General features: G+C 36.6%; 3 protein-coding genes across 4 annotated transcripts; 2 read left to right on the top strand and 1 right to left on the bottom strand.

The window, feature by feature from the left end:
• Positions 1-834: 834 nt before the first annotated feature.
• On the top strand, positions 835-1,890 carry LOC148584224 (uncharacterized). The gene is made up of 3 exons (XM_088518807.1): positions 835-936; positions 1,097-1,300; positions 1,507-1,890. Exons 1-3 carry the CDS (start codon positions 835-837, stop codon positions 1,888-1,890), a joined length of 690 nt encoding a protein of 229 aa, XP_088374933.1.
• A 1,425-nt stretch (positions 1,891-3,315) lies between these two features.
• On the top strand, positions 3,316-12,090 carry LOC132164313 (Polyketide synthase, enoylreductase family protein). 2 transcript variants are annotated; one of them, XM_059574803.2, is made up of 11 exons: positions 3,316-3,540; positions 3,621-3,718; positions 4,167-4,298; positions 5,280-5,423; positions 5,496-5,598; positions 5,778-5,877; positions 6,118-6,194; positions 6,306-6,384; positions 7,907-8,025; positions 8,130-8,255; positions 11,807-12,090. In XM_059574803.2, the coding sequence occupies exons 1-10, from the start codon at positions 3,374-3,376 to the stop codon at positions 8,221-8,223; spliced, it is 1,113 nt and encodes a 370-aa protein (XP_059430786.2). In that variant the 5' UTR covers positions 3,316-3,373; the 3' UTR covers positions 8,224-8,255; positions 11,807-12,090. The 2 variants fall into 2 exon arrangements, with proteins under 2 accessions (XP_059430786.2, XP_059430787.2); XM_059574804.2 differs by lacking the exon at positions 11,807-12,090 and adding an exon at positions 8,356-8,549.
• Positions 12,091-12,478: 388 nt separating this feature from the next.
• Positions 12,479-16,983, bottom strand: LOC132164143 (hydrolase family protein / HAD-superfamily protein). The gene is made up of 12 exons (XM_059574576.2): positions 16,774-16,983; positions 16,555-16,658; positions 16,358-16,393; positions 16,125-16,198; positions 15,858-15,898; positions 15,379-15,450; positions 15,057-15,258; positions 14,779-14,874; positions 14,615-14,682; positions 14,318-14,522; positions 14,141-14,224; positions 12,479-12,780 (listed from the first exon to the last, which is right to left on the bottom strand). The coding sequence occupies exons 1-12, from the start codon at positions 16,896-16,898 to the stop codon at positions 12,712-12,714; spliced, it is 1,176 nt and encodes a 391-aa protein (XP_059430559.2). The 5' UTR covers positions 16,899-16,983; the 3' UTR covers positions 12,479-12,711.
• Between the last annotated feature and the right edge of the window lie 1,326 nt (positions 16,984-18,309).

Raw genomic sequence — 18,309 nt, 5'->3', positions numbered from 1 at the left:
GTCCACAAGCCCAACAGAATGCCAAGGCCCAAATTGAAGAAATCCCGATGCAGTCTAGAGAGTTCTAGTGAGTTCAAAAATATTATAGCCATCCATTACTTGATCATTTCGAACACATTCCTAGGTCTAACTTGAAGTTCAGAATCTTATCTTTTCAACTAAAAAGGTTTCAGATCATTTGGAGTTGCGAGCCAAAAGTTATGACGGTTTCAAATGGAGTGGTCAACCTTCTCGGGAATACGCATTAAGGTGGTTGTTTGTCCCCTTGTCTGCTGCCCCACAAATTAATGATTGTTTTATGCCATTATTAATTGTTGAACTTCATTAGATGCTTATCCTATGCTTAGATGGTTGTTCTAAGCTTATATAATACTTGTGTGTGCAAGTGTAGGTCAGACTAGAGTATTGTGTTAAAAAACCAGCCTTTGGCTTTTAAGAAGAGAGTTCTCTTTATATCTCTATATCTCTTTGGTGTGAGCTTTAGAGTGGTGAGTATTCTAGTTCTGTATCCCTTATTATAATTCTTTGAGTGGTGATATTCTGTATCCCTTTGGTGTTATCTATTGGATGGTGAACTTCTTTCTGTCATTTGAGTGTGAATTTGTGTACTTGTTTTCCATCTCCATTTCTATTCGGTATCAAATTGGTATCAGAGCTAAGGTTGCTCAAGTCTTGATTTCTATGGCTGCTCGTGGTCGTCGTGCTCAAGTTAACCAACCCCTAGCAACTCCACAAAGAGACCCACGAGATATCGAAAAAAACTCTCTGCAATGACATCAATTCTAAGATGTCGAAGTTTTGGTGGGGACACAAGGATAACAAGAATAAAATGGCATGGATGAGTTGGGAAAAGTTGGGCAGGGCAAAGGAGCAAGGCAGTTTGGGTTATCGAGACTTAGAGTGCTTCAATATGGCCTTGTTGGTGAAGCAAGGATGGTGCTTAATTCAATTCCCCGACTCACTGGTGGCCAAGATTTTTAAAGAGAAATACTACCCAAGTGACACGTTCTTGGAAACTCCCTTAGGCAATAAACCTTCATATGCTTGGCGTAGCATTTGGAATGTTAAACCTCTCCTGAAAGAAGGATTAATATAGCGAGTAGAAGATGGAGAGTCCATTAACATTTGGAAGGACAAGTGGATCCCATCGGCAACGACTCATGCAATCCAAAGTCCAATCCAAATTCTTGACAGTGTGGCCAAGGTTTGTGATTTGATCGACATGGATACAAATTGGTGGAATATTCCCCTTGTAGAGGAGGTGTTCAATCCGGAAGAAGCCAAGTTGATTTGTGGAATGGTGATTTGTCCAAGAACATAAATTGATTACATGGTTTGGGGAGGTACTAAGGCAGGTGTATACACGGTCCATAGTGCATACCATCTAGCCAAGGATGTATGGTCACGGGAGACTGGGGGAGCTCAACGTCAAGTTCTATGACCAACCTGTGGAAACACATATGGAAAATAAGGGGACCAAGGACAGTTAAAATGTTCCTATGGCAGGCATACAACAACATCCTTCCCACCAAGGAAAACCTGTTCAAGCGCAAGATCACAGAAGATCTTCTTTGCCCGATTTGCAAGCTAGAAGTCAAGATAGTGGGCCATATATTATGGAGATTCTCCTCAGCTAGGGACGTATGGACTGAATGTGATAAAAAGTTGCAAAAGAGTACCAGCAATGAAGAGGCCTTCTTGAACACTTTTGACAAGCTTCGGGGTTGGTTGGAGGAAGCGGAAATAGAACTAGTAGCTTGTGTGGCTAGGCAAATCTGGCTGAGAAGGAACAAGTGGGTATTTGAAGGGGAGTTCACTCCGCCGAAGCTAGTCCTCCAACAAGGTTCAGACCAAAGGGAAGCATCGGTGAAAGCAGATCAGGCTTTGTAGGATTGCACAACTTGGAATAGGCAACAAGCACAAGAATCTTGGAGGGCACCGCTTCAGGGAATCCTTAAATTCAACTGGGACACTGCACTTGACACAAATAGGAAGAAGATGGGGGTTAGGATAGTGGCTCGCAATCATGAAGGCGAATGGTGGCGATGATGTGCATGACGAAACCCTATATCTTAGACTCCACGAAGGTTGAAGCGGTAGCGGCATGAGCAACAGTAGAACTCGTAAGGCATATGGAAGTCCAACATGTTATTCTTGAGGGTGACTCTCTAGAGGTGGTGAACATGCTAAGGCAAGAAGACCGAAGTTCGACGAAGTATGGGCACTTGTTGGAAGATGCCAAGACCATTCTCCACAGCTGTTCTTCATGGGGGGTGAACCAGGTCAAGCGAGATACTAATGAAGCAGCACACAGGGTCGGTAAGTTGGCGTTGCAGCTAAACAAAACTCATCTATGGAGTGACTTTGTTCCTGAGTGTATTCGGGAGATTGTACGTAATGTTCAAGAAAAGTTCTTTTGATGAATGAAATATTCAAATTCCACTTAAAAAAAAACTCAATTTATGGCCGCAAAAGGAGTCCTCTATAAAATGAGACTAGCCTGATTAACTATGAGTACACTCGAAATAGAAACATCTAAGTGGTGGACCATTCTATGTCGTTCTAAAACAATTCCATTCTATTCTCTTTGAGCACTTGAAAATTATTTTTCTCTTTTATTTATCTCTTGCAAGTGCTCAATTTATTTCTTTGAGCTGTTTGAAAACTCTCTCTTGGAGTACAAGTTCTCAATCTGTGTCTCTTTTCGTATTGATCTATAAGTGAAATTTAACATTTATTAATGTTTTATGAATAGTTATCACAATTAAACTATGACTAATTACTAATCATTTATATAGAATTTTTGAATTGTTAATAAACCTTTAATAACAGCAAAAAAGTTTGAAATCACTTTTGGTTGTGCGTTTGGGAGGCTCAAAAGTGCGTTTAACACTTAAAAAGTCTGTTTGAAGAAAAAAATATCTGTTTGATAAAAAAATTTGAAAAGCGCTTTTAAAAGTCTAAAAAACATAAAAATGACTAAAATACACTTTTGACAAAAAAAAAACTTTTGTCAAAAAATATTTTTTTGACTTAAAATTTAAAAATTATAGATTTTTTCAAATACAATGCCAAACATGATCTGAGTCTCGTACATTGACATTGTGTTTGCATCAAAACGATAGCTCAATTGGCTGATATCACACTTAATGAAATGAATGTTACTAGATCGAATCTCATCTCCCCTCTTGTGCGAACATGCCACAAAAAGTTAAAAAAAAAAAAAAAAAAACGATAGTACGTTCTCAAGAACGGAAACCGTCTCGTGAGAAGGCAAAACGACAATGCGTATTATAACTGAGGATAAGAAAAACAGCAAAAGCGCTAAACGTAGAACAGACACACCGAAAAGCTCCAAGACGGAGAGACAGAAATGGCGTCGGTGAGATCTGTAGCTCTGAAAGCTCTGAGTGGGCCATCATGGTCACACCTCGTGCCACGGGCACAAGCCCTACGCGTGCGAGCGTTCTCGGCCACCATGTCGCCGCCGTCCAAGGCCGTCGTCTACGAGCAACACGGTCCACCCGACACTGTCACCAGGTCCTAACTCCAAACTCTATGCCACCGAGCTCTATTTCTTTTATTTTTATTTTGTTTTAGGGTTTGTGTTTGGGTTGCAGAGTGATAGAGCTACCGCCGGTAGAAGTGAGAGAGAACGACGTGTGCGTGAAAATGCTTGCCGCTCCTATCAACCCCTCCGATATCAACCGGATTGAAGGTTCTCTTTCTTCGTATTTTATTTGTTCTTCTGGTTCTATTTTAATGTGTATATTCGCAATGCATTGATTAGGGTTGATATTAAAGAGATCAGCATCCATTGGGTTGCTTAATTGAGCTAAATAACCGTGTTAAGCTTAATTGAGTAAGGCCTTTAGGTTTCTACAGTTTCATATGCAACTAAAAAGTGATATTAGGCTTGACTTTCACATTTATGATCAGCCAAACAAATCCGAATGCAGGGAATATGCGGTATATTCTTTTATATAAAATGAATGAAAAAAAGTATCAGGTTATTGAACAATGTTAATATTTTTGTTCTTCATGGCTAATTTGAATGTGATATTGCGTTCTTCTAAAATAGTTTTTTTTTTTTTTTTTTTTTTTCCGCATTTTGTCTGAAATAATTTTTGACAAGTATTAGAAATGGTTTGTGGATGTTGCTGTAGGTGTGTACCCTGTGAGGCCACAAGTGCCTGCAGTTGGAGGATATGAGGGTGTTGGAGAGATACACTCAGTGGGCTCTGCTGTTAAGGGTCTCTCGCCTGGTGATTGGGTCATCCCATCGCCACCTTCTTCTGGTATGTTTTCTGTTTGGCAGAGATATAATTAAGAGATGCTTTTCATTTACTTGGGTTTTGTTTCCCAGCATTTAGGAGGTCCTATGGATTATCAAAGTGAATTTTTATTGAATATATGTCTTACCATTATCCTAAATAGAAGTTTTTGAATACATTTCTTTTAAATAAGTAAAGATATATATATATTTTTTCCTTTAAGACGACCCAAGAATGCCAGAAGTATACAGGAGAAGACAATGGCATCAAAAAGTCGAAGTAACCAAGAATTGAAAAATATGGGACAATGCATGTAATAGCAACTACCTGAAGACTGAAGAGCAAAACTGTTTCAGTCTTTGCAGTCGCGCTGCTCACATTTTGAGTTGTTTTTATTTAAATTGCACAATTTTATCGTAAAAATGCAAAGTTGGACATGGTAAATGCTTTGCAATTATATAAAACATGATACGTTGCAATCAATGGGAAAAGGAGAAGGGGCTGGATTTAGAAGGGATGAAAAATCCACAACTTTTAACAGTTACAAGCTGTGAAAGAATGAGTTTTAAAGCTTAAGAGCATGTTTGGGATTGCATTGGGAAATAGAGATTTTAAAGCCAAAAAAAAGCTTTTTTTGAAAGAGTTTCATTTTAAAGCTTTTTTCAAAAGTGTGTTTTTACCCTTTTTAGAGTAAAAAAAATCAAAGAAGTACTTTTGGAGTTTTTTTTTATCAAATATGCCAGCTTTTTGTTTGACACAACTTTTTAGGCATTAAAAATACTTCTTAAGCTTTCAAATGCAGTCCAAAACAGGCTTTGCGGATGACTGCCAAGCTGCAAAATGTTCTTGGTTGTTAAGAAAGTTGAGAGAACCAGTTTTGTCTCATTAAGACATATAAAAAGGCATATTTTTCTGCAATTCATGGATATAAGAATATTCATCCAAACACATTTAATGTGCTTTGCTTTACCATATTGGACAATGAGAGTATTTTTTTCTGCTTAGGGACATGGCAGACTTACATTGTGAAAGATCAGGATGTCTGGCACAAAATTAATAAGGATTCACCTATGGAATATGCTGCCACAATTACTGTTAATCCTTTGACTGCTCTAAAAATGCTTGAAGACTTTGTTACTTTAAACTCAGGTACGGGCATATTCCTAATTTTTGTACTTTATACTTTTACCTGCTTAACCCTTACTAGCTTGGTTTGAATAGGAGATGTTATCGTGCAAAATGGGGCTACAAGCATTGTGGGACAGTGCATCATTCAGCTTGCACAGTATCGTGGTATCCATAGTATAAATATAACAAGGGACAGGTGCTTATCCAAAATTTTGGCTCAAAGTTCGTTAGGTTGTTTACTTCTGTGTATGTATAAACTCATAAACCATTGAGCAGTCGGTGCATGTTAGTTTTTTTTCTCATAATATTCTGCCTTAAGCAAAACAATTTTTCTATGAGAATCTTAGTTTCACTTACCGTCATCTGTTCCTGCAGGCCTGGATCAGATGAAGCAATAGAAAAGCTTAAAAATCTTGGTGCTGATGAAGTTTTTACTGAGAGTCAACTGGAAGTGAAGAATGTCAAAGGTTTCCTGGTACTGTCATCTATTGACTCATTAAAGTTGGTACTGTCTGATGTAGGGGAAATCAGAGGTGTTTATCCTTTCCCATATGTAAAGGCTGGTTAAACGCATTGTTCTCTGGCAGTTATCTTTGTTTCTTAGAATATGAGTTGTTCAGCTATGTTTTTTTCATTTTACATCTCATAAATGTGGTGCACTAATCATGACTTGTTGATTCTGATGTTTTCTAATTTACTCTCATTAATGTGCTAGGGTAGTCTACCAGAACCTGCTTTGGGATTTAACTGTGTCGGTGGAAATGCTGCTTCTTTGGTTCTCAAATTTTTGAGGTGTCATAAACTATGTTTTTTTTTTTAATAGAAAATTAAGCATTTTTAATTTGGCTCTGAAATCTAATATTCTTCGAGATATGTAATGATTTTTTCTTTCTTTTTTTTCAGGCAGGGAGGAACTATGGTAACATATGGTGGAATGTCTAAGAAACCTATTACTGTATCAACGTCATCTTTCATTTTTAAAGTGAGCCATGCTTTCCTTTCCTCTTTGTTTAGTAGTTTTCCTCGTCTAATTATTAATTGTTGGAGTAAAGGTTCAGCAATTAAGAAACTGCATGTTTGTTATTTAAGCTAAACTGGGATGAGGAGTAAATGTGACTGAAGTAAAAACACTAGAGAATTCTAAATAAATTGGTAACCAGTAGATTGAAATAACCTTGAAGTGGCCTTTTTTTTTTTTTAACATAATAAACCTTCATTGAGAAGGTCTAATCACAAAAAGAGGGCTAGGAACTGTCAATTGGTAGATATAAGAAGAACCAGTTGAAGGAAGTTGGAGATAAGAGTAAATATTAAAGACGACAGTACTATAACTGACAATGATATCTCGATTACTTATGTATCAAAATAATAAAAAAACTATAGCTGAACATGATAGCTGTCTTTAGCTCTAGATATCAACTACTATATGTCTGGCCAACTCCAACTGGTCGGCAGGATAAGATTGATGGAAATCCATGTACCATTCTTTTACTAAAGTAAGTGTTCCACCGCTCAATACATGCATTTGTAAAGAAAACAAAAAATAAAGGAATTGTGTAGTTGCATGACAGTTGTGTCGTTTCTGTCCAAATATCTATTATTTGCTGTCCTTGCATAACAATTGTATAGTTGAACATTCTTCAAGATACATTTGGTTTTTGATGTCAATTCTGTATGCTTTGAAATAGTTGTCACACTGGGTATGCTCGATTCTCATTCAGATACATGCATGAAATTGAGTTACTGTTGAGGTTGCAAGTCACCAGCTAGCTCTTAGAGTATAACTGGCTGTAGTATATGATGAAAAAGTAATGCCATTGAAGTTCTGCGATTCACTGGTTTATCTGATTAGTTTTTTGAAAGTTAGCCATTCAATCTTCATCATACTCCTATCCCGAATATAATCCTGGAGTGGACAATATGATAAAGCCAAATTCACTATGAAAAGGTCTATTAGTTTCTCGTTGTATTTTTATTGATTGCATTTTGCTTCTTTAAACAATTAGGATGATACTTCCTGGTCTGGATGCATGTAATGTGTTCCGGGCTCTATGCAAGCTCATAATGCAATGAATTTTATATTGCCATTTGTGCAATGCTATCTTCTGGTTGACCTTTTTGGATTTTCCTTCTATTCCTGCATCATCTATTTGAGAGATTTGAAGTTCCAATTAAAAAGTAAAGGAGGCATGAATGTGAACTTCTCCAATTATTAATCTGAGATAAGGCTTGACACATGCAAAACTAAACTGGGGTAGGAAGACGTCAAGAAAGATAATATGGTCTGAAAAGAAGGGAAATAGAGGATTGGCATTGCCATACAGTGGGTTTTGATTTTTTGGCTAATGAGTTTTGGGATTTTGTTTCATCTTTCTAAATGAAACGGTTTTTTATGCTTATCATTCTCAATATACATGCTTTTGTCTAAGCAGAAAAAATATTCAGTACTGTCATCAGAACTATACCTGTCTGTGATATCATGTTTGCATCTATCTGTTTTGCAGGACCTTTCTTTGAGGGGATTCTGGTTACAGAAATGGATGGGTACAGATAAAGCAAAAGAGTGCAGAAGTATGATAGATTACCTCCTGGACCGAGCACGAGAAGGGAAGTTAAAATATGAGTATGTTATTTTTCATAGACAAAATTACTTGCCGCCATTTGGTTTATATCTTTCTGATCATGTACTATATCAGCATGTTATATACTGGGTGCTCCTCTTTGCAGGATGGAACTGGTTCCCTTTAACAATTTTCACAGTGCATTAGATAAGGCACTTGGAAAAATAGGGAGCCAACCAAAACAGGTCCTCACATTCTAATTACAAATCAAGACTGAAGGCGAATGTTTGAGGTAATCCTATGCATTGTGTCGAAGTTCTAGGGTTTTGATTTTCTATTACACACCATTACAGACTCCAATGACACAGCGAGAGTCCAAACTTCTTTACCAGGAAATTTGAGTGTCATGGAAGCACCATTATTAGTAGAAAGATCAGCAGTCAAATTGCTTAACTTTATAGTCACTTTCTTTTAAAAGTATATTTTATAAGATATGATATGACAATAGAAATTGTAACGGACATGTGCATCTGTGCATGGGAAGCAATGGCTCCATTTGTTAATGCTTATTAGAGGGTGTTATTTGTGTTTTGTTTGAAAAAACGTTGAAAATAGAATTTAGTGTTATGTGTTTTTTGTTCATGTTTTTGTTCTAAATTTAGGGAGGGTTTCAGATTTCATATTCAGATCCCCTAAAATCCTCTAGCAAGGGCTTCAATTCCTGGATTATGCCCCCTTTCAGCCAACCACCCTTAAGGGGATGACTGGTTGGATTGCCTTTGCATTTGTTTTGGGTTGGTCGGCCACCCTTAAGTTGTATTTTGGAGCGATTTGTCATCCTAAGCTGTATTTGACGATGTCTGACCACTCCAATATAGCTAATGAGGGTGATTGGACTATTCTAAGCTATTTTAGAGGTGATTCAGCCACCCCGTCAGTTGTTTTAGGTGATCTGTCCATCCCTTCAAGGGTGGTTGCTTGAAGGGGAAAAGGGTTTAAAATATTTTTAAACTAAAATTGATGTTATGGATGAACAATCTAGATTTAAAGAAATGCATGGAATTGGAATTCCTCATACTTCAATTGGAAGTCCATCCTCATTTTGCCCCTTCAGTAGTTTGAAGGCCTCTTTCACGTGGAAGACTTTGAACTTTGAAGCGACCAATGAAAGACAGAAAATGATGTTTAGCCAGGGATGACAAATGCTAATGCCCTAAAAAAAAAAAAAAGAAAAAAAAAAAGAGAAAGTCCTTGTGACAAGGATACTTTTGGGGAAAAATATAAAAAAGCCCCTCAAACTACCAGCCGTTTTCGATTTAGCCCCCTGATGTTCCAAAAGTGATAAAGTGGCCCCCTAAACTACCAAAATTTTGCATTTTGGCCACTCTGTTAGTCAAAACCGTTAGTCTGGACGGAAACTGCAAAACGACGCCGTTTTATTAGGGTAAGTTACGAAAATGCCCTTGTATGATTTTTGTTGTTTTTTTTTTGGTTAAAGCAGGAGCAAAACGGCGCCGTTTTTGCTTAGGGAAATAATTGTATATATTCTTTCAATTTTCATCGTCTCCTTCACGCAGCCCCGATTGTCGCCTTCACGCAGCTCCTGCACGCTCAGATGGTTGTCGTCACTTTCAGGGATACCTAGTTGGACATGGAGTCAAAATTGGTTCACGATAAGAGGGAAAAGTTGTGAGGAAAGCAATATTATTATGGATGATATTGAAAGTGACGCCGATATAATTTGTGGGTTAGCCATAGATTCCATTGTTAACAGTGTGGAAGAGCTGGAGAGCACAGTTGGTGGAGAGGGGTTGTTGAATTTTTCAAGTTACAATGTAAATAGTAGCTGTGAGAATTTATTAGGTTTGTGTAAATGTAGGAAAAGTAGTGTAGCTTTGAGCAATTTTAGTTTTGAGAGGAACATAGACAAGTTGTTTCTTCCTTCAATTTCAAGTTTTTAAAGTTCATAAACAAATCATATCTCTCTCTCTCTCTCTCTCTCTCTCTCTCGCACACGCACCAACACAGATACGCACAAGTTTTTAAAGTTCATAAACAAATCATCCCGATCAGGCAGATGGCACCGTGCGGGGGGCTGCGTGAAGGAGAGGATCAGGGCTGCGTGAAGGAGACGATGAAGATTGAAAGAATATATACAACTATTACCCTAAGCAAAAACGGCGCCGTTTTGCTCCTGCTTTAAAAAATAATAATAATAAAAAAAATAAAAAAATAAAAAATAAATTAAAAATCATACAAGGGCATTTTTGTAACTTACCTTAATAAAACGGCGTCGTTTTGCAGTTTCCGTCCAGACTAACGATTTTGACTAACGAAGTGGCCAAAATGTAAAAGTTTGGTAGTTTGAAGGGCTACTTTATCACTTTTGAAACATCATGGGGCTAAATCGAAAACAGTTGGTAGTTTGGGGGGCTTTTTTATATTTTTCCCATACTTTTGAGATAAATTTTTGAGTTAGCCCACGAAAACAAATAACACCTCAATTTTAAAATTTTTTTCTTCAGTTTTAGCAGCTTAAGTTTATTGAAAATTGTGAAATAGGTCCTTAAATTACACTTTCTCCCAATTTAGTAACGTTGGTCCATCTAAGGCGATACGCACCATTTTGAAACTGAGGCGCACTGTTGTGTGGAGTTCCAGTTCAGATTAAACGTCGACACATATGACACGTAGGATCAAAACATTCCGTTTTGTTATGTTACTGAGGAGCTCCTTATTCTGTCGAGGACTCGAGATGGAGGGAATCAAAGTGAATAATAAATATGAGGAAGGAAATTATAAATCTAGGTTAATTATTTGAATCCCTAAATTACCATCATTGTCAGTAGTGTGAAGAAAATTCTTCTTGCTTCCATCATCTACGGTCTGAAAAATCAAACTTTAAGCAATTGAAGAAAGCCAATTTCTTGCGAGACGATACCCTGAACGTTAAAGTGACGGTAATTTCCTTAAAGTGCTATTATTTTAATTTTTTGCAACTATTTGTGGTTTTGAGTTTCAATTTTGAGTGTCACTTTTAGTATGTTGGGTGTTTTGTTGCGAAAACGACCCACAACCCACAAATGTATTGAAAATATGTGTCGGTTTTGTAGATGTTTTTTTAGTGTCAATAGTGGGTCATCCTTAGAGTGATGAAACTATTTGTGTATGTTTTATTGATTTGTTGAAGTGCCAATTTTACGGTGTAAGTGGTTGAGTTGTGAAAATTATGTGGGCCGTTATGGATGTGGGTCATACTTCGTTGGTTGATGGTGGATGTAATAGTAATTAATTACGAAATTTGTGGTATTTTGCTAGTTGTGTGATCTTTATGTGAATAAAGAAACATGTGCCACATGGCTGCTATCGCTTTAAGAGCCTGTTCGAGATTGCGTTTGAGAAATAGAGTTTTTAAGTTAAAAAATATTTTTGGCAATTTTTAGATTTTTTGGATCCTTAAAAGCCCTTTTAATTTTTCAAACAAGTATTTTTTTCTTCAAACAGATTTTTTGAGTGTTAAAAGCACTTTTAGGCTCCTCAAATGCAATCTCAAATAGGCGATAAATTGGTTTGATGGTTTTGTAGTCCACGACTCCACACCATTGGTATTTATCCAATTTTATTCAGATTGTGGTACAATGTTTGTTAACCCATGCAACGTCGTTGTTTGTCTTTCGTGCAAACCTGTGCCTATACAAACATGTGCTTACTCTTACTGTATTGAAAACCCTAGGTTTAAATACCCTCTCATTGTCCTAGAGCTGAGCTTAATATTATAACTTTGAATTGATTTGAGGGTTTGTATGGTTTATCCTATTAATGATGCTTTAATCATCCTCATAGGCATGTTGGTCAATGTAAATATTCACCATGGTGAGGCAATAGATCATAATCCATTCAAGTATAGTAGGTATTTTGAAGGCCTCGTACACGTGGAAGACTTTGAAGCGACCGATGAGAGACAGTAAAGGATGATTAGCTGGAGATGACAAATGCTAAAGCCAAAAAAAGAAAAATTCCTTGTAATAACCATTTCTATTATCTGTAACTCGAATTCTTTGACCATGGAGGAAGCAATTTTCAAGTCTATAATACAATCGAGTGATGTAATTCGCATTTCAAGAACACCTCCTCATGAACTTCTAATCAGTTCAAGTTCTATCTTTGATCATGTTGGGTTTAGGAAATAATCAGGCTGCATTGCTTCAACTCTACCACTGACCACTGTACCCCCTTTCCTTGGCCCTCTTCAAACAATGGTCGACGGATAAAATTTTTCTCTAAACTGAGTTGAAAGAATTTCCTATAACACAGTTTATAGAATTGCCATGTGCCCATTAACATTTGAGAAACATAGTTTTTTAATTGACATATGATAAGCACGTGAAAATCACTACAGGTGGACAAACTTGATGCCATTATAGCATTACTCTTGAACGTCTTGGAGCCTGGTCTTCTTTTTGAACTATTGCAGACATAAAATTAAGGGAGAGATGAGGTAAAAAAAGAAAGAAAGAAAGAAAGAAAGTCCTTTAAATAAATGAATAATTTTTTATGAATCAATGTCATTACAGAAAATATTTGAAAATGGTTAACAAAATGAGTTGATCAGATTATGCAAAACTAGCAGGAACTAGGTAGGTCATCGTTGTTTAGTTTAGATAACATTCCTAGACCTAGACTGCTTCCTCCATATATCTCTCGATCACCAGTAAAAAAAATTCAAACCTTGAGGACAAGTAACGGATCTATAAATTTAATGAGGTGCACTCCTTTCTCAAAATATAGTCCACTGCTTCTTCTACGGTGTCAACAACCTGCACAAGCAACACAGGGAGTTCAGATAATTTTCATCCAACTTGAATCTTGACAGGGAAATTGTTGCAGAGTTATCAAGTTTTCATCTTTACCATTTTATTTGGGAAGCTTTGCTTAGTGTGCCTCCAACATTGCTCTTTGTTTCAATAGTTTAAGATAAAGAAGCAATTCAACATTGGGAGAACTACTAATTTTTACTACATTTTCTTACAAATTGACATGGTAGTTTACGTGACTCAATGATGCCACATAAGCCTTAAAAAAAGCAAAAATATGAAATATAAAAAAGGCAAATTAAAGGAGGAGTGACCAGACCACCCCTCCATTTTAACCTTTGAGGTGATGGTCAGCCACCCCCACCCACTCCCATTGGTGGCTGGCTACACCACCCCCTGAGCCATTGGGTTAGTCGCAACCATCCCCCATGAGGCATGGGAGGAGGTCATGGCCACCCTGAAAGTCATTGAGGTAGTTGCGTCTACCCCCAAAGGGCACACTTTCATCGTGATGCACTGCTGAGCCAGACGTTCCTCCTTCATTGTGATACCCTGCTGAGCACCACAGAATCCACCAAGATCTAGTAGCTTCAGCGCGATTTGTGCTCGAGTCATGAACTAGATCTGGTGCAAAACAGACCGCAAGCTGAATTGCCGTGGAGCAGAGCTTCAGCATGGTGATGCTGTGGTTGGACGACCTTGAAGTGGTGGGTCGGTTGGCCGTCCTCAAGGACAAAGACCAATGTTCATAGTGGTCAGATGGGATCTACGCATAAAAGCCCAATGAAACCTCCACATACTCCGGCGATGCATTGGGTGCATGATCTGGATTGACTCCAATGGTGGGACTTGCTTAGAACGGCCTTGGGGATGGCTGACGTGATAAGTTTAGTATTTTAGTGGCTTACATGGCATTGCCACGTCAGCTTGTAAGGTACTGCAGTAAATTTTGTAGTATTCCAAGCAGCACTCTCTATTAACACTTCTTCAGCCCATTGGTGAGGTAGGGTTGAGATAGAATTGGGACCAAGCTTACAAATAACTAACAATGCAATCATCCCCCCGCCCAAAGAAAAAATCGCACTTGTAAAACCCACATCCCCTACGGCTCCCCAACCCTCCATAATAGAAAAAGGCATGCTACTCTTTAAAACTTGATTTCACCAAATATTAACAGATAATAAAAAAACATGTGATTTCTAACCTATAACAATTTGCATGCATGGACTTGTAATTTATTGGTTTTCCTTGATCACCACCCCCAAAAAAAGAAAAGAAAAAAGAAAGAACATATTATGAGATAAAATAAATATGACACTAGATTTGCACAATACACTACTACAGGAGTTCATCAAACACTAACCAGGTCTGCTGGAAAATCGGCATCATTTTCCTTTCCCTTAAAAACCCCCGTCCTAGTCAGAATGGAAAACCAGGGATGTCCTGCCTGAAAAAGCAAAATATAATAATCTATTGTGGTATCCTTCTTATGTACCAATAGTGTTCACAATGTACAAAAATATGAAACCAAGAGACAAACCTGCTGTGCACCTTTGATGTCAACTGAAGGATTATCTCCTATCATATATAGTGTCTTGAAATGACTTTCATCAATTGCATGGTTCACAAGAGGTAGTTCATGGTCAAGAGATGATGCAAGTTGCTTTAGTAAAGTTTCAGCATTCTTGAATACAAATGGATTTGGCTTCCCGAAAGATGTATACTCCAGAGCATTAGGGTGAATTCTGCATAATTAAAGTAGTGCATGTAGAACAGTGCATTACACATGATATAAGAGTATACCACAATCTAGTTTAAGTATTTTCTCTACCCTTACCTATTGAAAATGGATTCTAATGCAATTCTGAAAGCTCCCATGCCAAGACGTTCAGAAGGAAAAGTAGCCTACCTTTGGCGACACCTTGTCAGTATCTCGTAGTTTTAATAGGAATAGTTATATAGGCACTCAAGAAAGCAATTTCGCTATTCATCACAACTAACCTGGTATTTAAGGTCATCATGTGCAAAATATAGAGGTGGTTGGTGTCCAATTTCCCTTTCAGGAAGACCTCCGGTTCTTAAAATGTCACAGAGAACCTGATACCATGATCTATTTTAGTCAGCTGAGAAATTAAAAGTTTCCCACACCAAGAATATTACACTTGAGATCCAGGGGCAGGGGGGCCACATGTCACACTGCATGCATAAATCAAGAAACATACTACTAAATGGCATAAAAGATGTTCATATGATCAGATAAACAACTGGTTTAGGATAACCTGAATGTCTCTGCTCCAGTCAACAGAATCGCTAACAATAAATGCTGCCTGAACTCTCTGCGAGTAAACACTCTTTCTTGGAGCTATCTGCTCAAAACTGCTACTTTGATTAGTAACCAGCTTAGTTGTCCATTTTTTGTATTTTGCCAGTGGATCAATGCCATCAAAGCAGGATGCATATTCATCTATCGACATCACGTTTCTGCAAATAAAATCAATCAGCTCGAAGTCATTCAGGGGCACCTTAGATTATATTTGAGAATTTATACGACATTCAACAAATGTGAATCACAAAGACAATACAACAAGGCAAAAGCCTTACTTAAATCCATATTCAAACATCACTGCAGCAGGTTCACCTTTTCCAACGGCTACAATGAATTCATTCTCATATCTGGACAACACAAGATGTAATCATTAAAGAGAGGAACATAAAGAGATGAATTTGATCTTATCAATGAAATGAAGTAGTTCTCCATCTTAGTTCAGGCTTTCTACTCTCCCCAAGATCAAGATTCTGAAATTATTCCAATTGTTGTAACATATCATAAGATGTACTCCTTTGTTTGGCATGTCTAATCTTTCGTTATTCTCTAAATTCTGTCACACACATTACATGGAATAGAATATGATAAATAGACATATCTAAATGCATGTGTTGCTTCTAATGGTTTAAGCACATGTACGAGCTTTGTTCAGAGCCTTTTATCATCATGCACATTAATTTTTTTGATTGCACATCATTGATTTGCATACCAAGTTGGATATTAACGACAAATCACAATCAGTTTGAAGGCATACCTATTCACTAGCTGTCTAAAAGGAGAATGGCCCTGTAACACCTGAGAAATAATTGTACTTAAAACAATGAGAAACAAAAATCAATACAAAAACAAAAGCCCAGGAGTTCTGTGGTCAAATACCATCCATTTCTCAGGATATTAACGACAAATCACAATCACTTAAACAAGCATGCCTGCCTAGCAAATTGTCATACATGGTTGACAATAGAAAAGGAAGAGAAAAACAGCACTTCAAAACTATTTTTGAAGATCTTCACAATTGTACCTGTGATGGCAAAATTTTTACACCCAAGAGTTCACTTAACTCTAAAGCTCTTTTGGATTCACGAAAACCACCTCCTGTTAACTCAAAGCACCAACATTAACTATTAAATCATACACTCGATATGTAAATCCAAAACCCAGTTTCTCTAAAATACAACTTCCAACAAAAAAAAGCACACAACCTTTTTCAAGAAAACACTGTAGTCTCGAAAATTAAGTACATGGGTGACTAACCATTTGTCAAGAAAACATAAGGAATCTTCAAATCACCTGCTTGCAAAATAAGAGCAGAAAAATGCCAACAATTAATACTGACAAAGAAAAACGAATTTTTATTTTTTTGGGCACAAACTGATAATCAAACATAAAAATGTGAAATCAACCCAAAACCAAATAAACAAAATATTGCAGAAACACATAGAGGGTAGTACCAGAGTCATCATATAACCTTCTCAAAGCTAGTGGGGATCCTCCGATGGGAGTGTGGTCGCGCAAAACGACACCGTCGATGTCAAACGCAATACCAAAAGAAGGCCTGTAGTTAAATCATCAATCACCCAGAATCAAAACACCAAAACTAAGCTCTAAAGGATTAGGTGTATATATATATATATAGATTAAAAAAGAAAAGAAAAAAGTGAGTGAATAACCGTTGGGATTGCGAGCAAAGCTGAGAGAACGAGCGTGAAAATAGTAGGGAAAGAAGTGACGGCAGTTGCTTTGTGTTTGGACGATGACGCGTTTGTGAAGCCCTTCTGAGGATTCCAAAGCTCATCTTGTAGCTGATGAAAATGAGGAAAGCTCTGGAAATCTCCTTTCGTTTGCCAAACTGCCCAACCAACTATGGAAGTTCAAGCTGGTGTCAGGAACATTTTAGAATATTGAGTTAAATTCACTTTAGAGGATTATAAATTGCTAAGGTATTTTGTAATGTTTCAAAAAATTTTAATTTAGACTCTTCATTACTAATTTTCATCTAATTGGATAGAAATTATTTCACGTACGTCTCACATAAAATTAATTCCCCTCCAATGTTTAAAAGTTGGTAATGTATTTCCTAATGTTTCAAAAATTTTCAATTTAGACCCTTCATTATTAATTTCCGACGGAAATTATTTCACGTACGTCTCACGTGAAATTTTGATGCCCTTTATTCCAATTTTTTTCTCATTAAAATCTATGAAATTAAGTAATTACCCTCAATTTATAGGTTTTAATTAGGGTAATTATGTAATTTAATATATTTTAATAAGGACAAAATTAAAATAGAGGGCATCAAAATCACACGTGAGACGCACGTGGGATGATTTCCGTTCAATTAGACAAAAATTAGTAATAGAGGCTCTGAATTGAAATTTTTTGAAACATTAGAGGGTACATTGCCAATTTTTAAACATTTTTAAAATTACGTATAAAGTTTGATTTCACTTAATAATAAGTAAGCACAATGTAGAACTTAACAGAGCATTTCTTATAGACTACTAATTTTATGTGGGTTACTCATTTCTTTTTGATATGGGACTTAGTGTTACAATTAGATTTCATCAATATTTTAACTTGAATTTAAGGTACCTTAGATTTTTTTTTTTTTTCTTTTTTCTCCTCATTGAAGTCCCAACAAATAGGATGCACAATACTTCTTCTTTAATATAAACGAGGAACTCAAGCATATTTTATGAAAAAACAAAAAAAGTACACTTCTAGTGTGGAAAAAAAAAAAAAAGTGTAAATAATGATAAGGTGTTTATTCGATATTATTGATTTTCATAGGCATTGATAATATTACTTCAAGATCCGAATTGTATAGAAATCAAATGCAAATAATGCATATATATATATATAGAACATCTAATTTTTATTCAAAAAGAAAAATGAATCATTTGTGTTTTTCTTTTTTACTATCTTAAAAAAAAAAAAAAAAAAAAATCTTGATATATTAAATATTCTAGGGGAAAATTCACTTTACACCTTGAAGGTTTAGGAAAATTGACTAATTATTTTGAAAAATAATAGTGCAAATTTGATTAACAAAGGACAAAACAAAAGAAGAAGTCATAGCCATTTCACGTGTAAACTCAACACAACCATATTGAATTAAGACAGAAATCAAGTCAACCCATCTCAATCATTTCACCATTTGACCTAAACTTTTATTCTTATCATGGTATTTCTATTAGTTTGATAAA

This window comes from Corylus avellana, chromosome 8, assembly GCF_965113065.1.
Source record: "Corylus avellana chromosome 8, dhCorAvel1.hap1.2, whole genome shotgun sequence".
NCBI classification, from domain to species: Eukaryota; Viridiplantae; Streptophyta; class Magnoliopsida; order Fagales; family Betulaceae; genus Corylus; species Corylus avellana.
The sequence above is the reverse complement of the archived record's forward strand: the minus strand, read 5'-3'. Positions and strand labels throughout refer to the sequence as shown.

Coding starts and splice junctions, on each gene's coding strand:
- LOC132164313 (XM_059574803.2), top strand. CDS start 3,374: ATGGCGTCGGTGAGATCTGTAGCTCTGAAAGCTCTGAGTGGGCCATCA. Junction 5,599..5,777: donor ATAAATATAACAAGGGACAG/GTGCTTATCCAA, acceptor CTGTTCCTGCAG/GCCTGGATCAGATGAAGCAA. Junction 6,385..7,906: donor CGTCATCTTTCATTTTTAAA/GTGAGCCATGCT, acceptor TCTGTTTTGCAG/GACCTTTCTTTGAGGGGATT.
- LOC148584224 (XM_088518807.1), top strand. CDS start 835: ATGGATGAGTTGGGAAAAGTTGGGCAGGGCAAAGGAGCAAGGCAGTTT. Junction 937..1,096: donor TTGTTGGTGAAGCAAGGATG/GTGCTTAATTCA, acceptor GGATTAATATAG/CGAGTAGAAGATGGAGAGTC. Junction 1,301..1,506: donor CCAAGTTGATTTGTGGAATG/GTGATTTGTCCA, acceptor TTCCTATGGCAG/GCATACAACAACATCCTTCC.
- LOC132164143 (XM_059574576.2), bottom strand. CDS start 16,898: ATGAGCTTTGGAATCCTCAGAAGGGCTTCACAAACGCGTCATCGTCCA. Junction 15,899..16,124: donor TAAAAATTTTGCCATCACAG/GTACAATTGTGA, acceptor ATTATTTCTCAG/GTGTTACAGGGCCATTCTCC. Junction 15,451..15,857: donor TTTAGACAGCTAGTGAATAG/GTATGCCTTCAA, acceptor TGTGTTGTCCAG/ATATGAGAATGAATTCATTG.